Here is a 5,721-nt window from a genome sequence, read left to right as displayed (position 1 = left end):
TTTATTTATTACATTTATTTATTGTGTGTGGCCAGCTGAGCCCACCAGGGGGCGGGCTGGCTGGCATGTGGTGCTGGGGATCGAACCGCGGTCCCTGTGCTTTGCCAAGCTTGTTTCAAGTAGGTGCTTTAGACCACTGAGCCATCTCTCCAGCCCTCAAAAAATATTTTTTGACAAAGAAAACAAATTTGGAAAACTCACATTTTCTGATTTGAAAACTTTGCATAAAGCTATAGTAATTGAAACAGTGATACCAGCATAAGGACATGTAAATCAATAGCACAGAAATATAGAGCTCAAAAATAAACACTTCCATATATGCTCCAATTATTTTTTATGAAAGAGTGTTCAAACTACTCAGTGGGGAAAAGACAGAATTTTCACCAAGTGGTGCTCAAACACTGAATGTTTACCTGCAAGGAAATTATGTTAGGGTCCTTACCTCACAGCACACACAAAAAAGTTAACTGTGAATGAACCAAGAATTTAAATCAAGACTCAAAAACTCTTCGAAGCTATAAACCTCGTAGGAGAAACAGTGCAACTTCATGGCACTGGCTTTGGCAAGTATTTCTTGGACATGACCCAAGACACAGCCAGCAAAAGAAAAAATAAATGTGACTGCATGGATATTTTTTAAATCTGTGCATTTTTTATTTTTTTATTTTTTATTTTTTTTTTTTGGTCAGAACCAGGGATTGCACTCAGGCCCTTGCGCTTGCCAGGGAAGCGCTTATTCCACTGAGCCATCTCCCTGGCCCATGTGCATTTTTTAAAAAAACAAAGCAACTGTTATGGTTCAGTTTTTTATTTTTATTTTCAACTAGGAATCGGACTCAGGACCCCACACTTGCCAGGCAGGCACTGTGCCCTAAGCTATACCCCCAGCCTAAATTTTAGTTTTTAAAATATCACCCCAGGCCTAGCATGGCGGTGCACACCTGTAATCCCAGTACTCAGGAGCCTGAAGCAAGAGGATTGTTGCAAATTCAAGGCAGTGTGCTGTGGGGCTGCTGGACCTGGTCTGAGCAGGGGGCCACTGGGTGGGATTTGGAAAGGTAGATTTTTGCCTCTGGCTCCTTTTCTCTTTGTCTCCTGGCTGCCATGACCATATCGTTTCTTTCTTTCTGTTTTTGTTTTGTTTGATATTTGTTTTTTTTTATTTTAGGCAAGGGTCCAGAGTGTTCAGGGTCTCACTACTAGTTCAGACTCATATTGATCCGCCTGTTTACAGCCTCCCAAGAGCTGGGATTACAGGTGTGCGCCACCATGCCCAGTCTCAATTGCCATCTCAGTGCACCCTGGGGGTGGGGCTGGCATGGCAGGCCAGGAATTAAGCCCCTGACCCCTGTGCCTGCTTGCAGGTGCTTTAATCCGCTGAGCTATTTGACCAGCTCTCTCTCTCTCTCTCTCTCTCTCTCTCTCTCTCTCTCTCTCTCTCTGAGGCAGTCTCACTATGCAGTTCAGGCTGGCCCTGTGCTCCCTCTTGTAACCCCCAGATTGGTCTGAAACTCACAGTGATCCTCCTGTCTTGACAGTGCTGGGATTAACAGGCATGCACCACCATGCCCAGCTTTGGGGCCAGCACAGCGTGCCAGGCTTCCAGGGCTGGCTCAGCATGCAGGGCAGGGGGCTGAACTCAGGGCCTTGTGCTTGCCAGGTAGGTCTTCGTGCCTCTGAGCTCTCTCTCTGGCCCCAGCTGTGCCCTTTCTGCCTTGGAGCAAGCTGAGGCAAAATATACCTCTGCTCCTTCACGCTGTGCTTGTTGGCGATTGTGTCCAGTAACGGGAAAGCTGTATGGCATAGCAACCCACCGAGTGGGAGAAACATCCACAACTGCAGACTCGACATGCATGACCCACGGGCATGAAATCCAAGCGCCACACCTGCGTGCCTGAACGCCACACCTGCCGGAGCTGACACAGAAACACACGCTCACACACACACACACACACACACACACATTAAAATAGACAAAGGAGCTAAATAGACATTTTCCCAGATAAGATATAAGAATGGCCAATAAGTATGTAAAAAGATGCGCAATAAGATACAAAACCAAGCTCTTCCTGTGAGCGGCCTGTGGTGACCTGTGAAGATGGTTTGCTATTCTCTCGACCCAGAAAACCCCACAAAATCATGCAAATCAAGGGGCTCAAATCTTCATGTTCACTTTAGGAACCTGTGTGAAACTGCCCAGGCCATCAAGGGTGTGCATATCCGAGAGGCCACCAAGTATCTCAAGGATGTCACATTAAAGAAGCAATGTGTGCCATTCCGGCGTTACAATGGTGGAGTTGGTAGGTGTGCCCAGGCCAAGCAATGGGGCTGGACGCAGGGTCGGTGGCCCAAAAAGAGTGCTGAATTTTTGCTGCACATGCTTAAAAATGCAGAGAGTAATGCTGAACTTAAGGGTTTAGATGTAGATTCTCTGCTTATTGAACATACCCAGGTGAACAAAGCACCCAAGATGCGCCGCCGTACTTACAGAGCTCACGGCCGGATTAATCCATCCATGAGCTCCCCCTGCCATATTGAGATGATCCCTACTGAAAAGGAACAAACTGTTCCCAAACCGGAGGAGGAAGTTGCACAGAAGAAAAAGATATCCCAGAAGAAACTGAAGAAACAAACACTTATGGCATGGGAATCAAGCATAAAATAAATGCAAATAAAATTAATGTTGTCTATTAAAAAAAGATACAAAGGGGCTGGAGAGATGGCTCAGTGGTCTAAAGCACCTACTTGAAACAAGCTTGGCAAAGCACAGGGACCGCGGTTCGATCCCCAGCACCACATGCCAGCCAGACCCGCCCCCTGGTGGGCTGAGCTGGCCACACACACACACACACACACACACACTAAATAAATGTAATAAATAAAAATAAATAAATTTAAAAAAGATACAAAATCAACATACAAAAGTCAATAGCAAAAAAAAAAAAGTCTATAGCATTCCTATGCACCAATAATGAACCTTCTGAGAAAGAAATTGGGAAAATAAATCCATTTCCAATAGCTATAAAAAAAAAATAAAAACCTAGGTAGGAATCCGCCTAACCAAGGAGGTAAAAGATCTCTATAATGAAAATTATGGAACACTGGAAAAGGAAATTGAGGAAGACATTGGAAAGTGGAAAGACTTCCTTTGTTCACGGATCAGTAGAACTAATATTGTTAAAATGGACATATTACCAGAAGCAGTCTACACAGTCAATGTGATCCTGATTAAAATACCAATAACAGTCTTAAAAGAACTGGAAAAATAATCTAAATAATAGTCATTCCATTGTGGGTGTGAAGTGACTATTATCAAGAGTCTCAAAGTAGGTGAAAGGGGCTGGGGAGATAGCTCAGTGCCTGGCAAGCGCAAGGTCCTGAGTTCAATTCCCAGTTCTGCAAAAAAAAACAAACAAACAAAAAATCAAAGTAAGTTGGGACGTAGCCCACTGGGAGACCAAACACCAAGCAACTTCAGGACCCTGGGTGAGAATCCTAGCACTAAATAAAAACTGAAACGGGTGTTGGTGGGGGTTTAACACACAGGGCGGGCACCTGGCGGGCACCTGGCAGGCACCGCATGTGGCCATCTCTCAGACAGCCCGCCTCATGCTGCAGCACGGAGCTCTCACACTTCTCGGACACAGTCGTGGCTGCTCTCCCCTGGTTCACCGGGTGATGAGTGATTCTCCAGGGCTGCCAAGCCTCAGGACCAGGGGCATGGAAGACACCAGGCTCACCTCAGGCAGTGCCAGCTCCTGGTCCAGCCCCACAACAAGATGACTCATGAAGTACAGGCTCACTCCAAAGAGGGCCAGGAACAGCAGCAGCTGGGGCAGGAACAACACATAAGACCTCTTGGCAACAGCGCCCCCTGCTCCAGAGCCTGGGTGCAGCCAGGGAACCAAAGCAGCATCCCCCCCTGGGCAGACTTCGGGGCGCACCTGCTCCCTGCACCCCACTCTGCCTGCCAGCCTTGGGGCTCACTCACCACAACACAGCGGGTGAAGCCGTGCAGCAAGAAGGGGGCATATTTTGTGCGGAAGAATCGGAGCAGGAAGCCCTCGCTTTGGTCTGAGGGGGGGATCTTCTTAGTGGTCATGCAGCAGAAGATGTCGGGCCGGAGGGCCTGCAGGGATGCAGAGGTTTGGGGGCGCCCAGACCAGACCCAGGTCTGCCTCACTCTGGGCAGTGCCACAGCAGCATGTCCTGGGGATGAAAACCTGTTCCCTTTTCTTTTTATTTTGTTTTGTTTTTCTGTTTTTTGTTTGTTTGTTTGTTTCACTATGTAGTCCAGGTTGGCCTTGAAACTTATTGTCATCCAGACTGGGCTCAAATTTGTGTTGATCCTCCTGCTTCAGCCTCTGGAGTGCTGGGATCACAGATGTGAACCACCACACCCAGAGGTAGGTAGGTAGGTAGGTAGGTAGATAGATAGATGTTAGCTGTGCATATATGTATAAATACAGTCTTGTGTACTTTAGGATGCGTGGGCATGTTTCCCCAAATTACCAAAACCAAACTGTCTTTCTATGAAAGTTGGGGAGAACGAACCCAAATATCCCAGCCCTGCCCTGCTCCCTCCCACTCTTGCTACCTCTGTGCAGTGGGGCCACATCTCCTGCTGAGGGGGGACCTAGCCAGGACAAGTCTCTTGGTACCTCTTGCCGTTTGCTGTCCAGGGAGACTAAGGCCACAAAGGCCGTCATCTGCAACAGGAAGTCGAGGAGAACCGCCAGGCCAGAGGTCAGGGCGAAGGTCCGCACAGCCGGCATGGGGGAAATGGCCCCTGTGGAGGGGAAGGGATGTCAGGGGACGCTGGCATCACAGGCAGCATGCAGAGAGCAGAGGTCTGCTGGTACCTGCCACCCCCAGGAGCTCCCAGGCCCTGGCACCAGCCCTGTGAGACAGACCGGGGGGGGGGGAGCTCACCCAGGAAGAAGCAGATGGTCTCCGAGAGGCTGCAGAGCAGCATGCTGGGGCCCACACTGCCCAGGGCCCGGCCAATGTGGGCCTCTCGTCCCTCCCCAGGCATCCGCGGCAGCCTCTGTGGGAGCAGCAGACAGGGGTCCAGGGTCTGCCAAGGGCATTGTCGCTCACAATGACTTCCCTGTCCCACAACCCCCTTCTGCTTCCAAGGGGGCTCGGAAACTGCCCAAGCGCCAAGCATCACCGGAGCCCCAAGCCCTCACCAGCAGGGAGAGGCCACGAGCCCTCCGACTGTGGTTTTCCATGGAATGCCACATAGCAGCGTAAAGACAGGAGATGGCTCTAAGGTGCCACCCCGGCAAATGTTGTGTGGATCTAACAGAAAGTCCCAGACAAAACACAGTCCAGGTGTAGTGGAGCACACCTCTAATCCTAGCACTCAGGAGGCTGAGGCAGGAGGACTGCCATGAGTTCATAGCTAGCCTGGCTCCACAGTAGGTTCAAGGCCAGCCTGAACTCCCTGGCAAGGCCCTGCCTCAAAAATACAAGCACAGTAGGGGACTCAGGTCAACAAGTTCTGACACTGCCAGTGAAGCGGAAGACCCACTACTATTATGGGCTACTGGACTCTTTTAGAATATTTGGCTGAGTTAACACACCTATAATATTCAAATCACGGAACTAATCAAAAAGGGGATACAGATGAATGTTCATTTTGTATCTGTGTATTCAAAATGGTTAGGATAGATATATATATATATTTTTTTTATTTTATTTTTATTTATTTATTTA

At 48.7% G+C, this 5,721-nt stretch overlaps 1 protein-coding gene and 1 pseudogene across 1 annotated transcript in view; one reads left to right on the top strand and one right to left on the bottom strand.

The window, feature by feature from the left end:
• Npc1l1 (NPC1 like intracellular cholesterol transporter 1) overlaps positions 1 to 5,721 on the bottom strand; it is a 19,692-nt gene that overhangs the window by 7,096 nt on the left and 6,875 nt on the right. The window contains exons 7-10 of the mRNA XM_004630542.1: positions 4,933 to 5,047; positions 4,662 to 4,789; positions 3,992 to 4,129; positions 3,741 to 3,830 (exon numbers count right to left, since the gene is read on the bottom strand). Of these exons, the coding sequence (XP_004630599.1) occupies positions 3,741 to 3,830; positions 3,992 to 4,129; positions 4,662 to 4,789; positions 4,933 to 5,047 (471 nt within the window). The remainder of the gene's footprint in view (positions 1 to 3,740; positions 3,831 to 3,991; positions 4,130 to 4,661; positions 4,790 to 4,932; positions 5,048 to 5,721) is intronic.
• Positions 2,099 to 2,665, top strand: LOC105742069 (annotated as a pseudogene).

This window comes from Octodon degus, unplaced genomic scaffold (assembly GCF_000260255.1).
Source record: "Octodon degus isolate 3935 unplaced genomic scaffold, OctDeg1.0 scaffold00035, whole genome shotgun sequence".
NCBI lineage: Eukaryota > Metazoa > Chordata > Mammalia > Rodentia > Octodontidae > Octodon > Octodon degus.
This window is presented reverse-complemented; position numbering and strand designations above follow the sequence as displayed.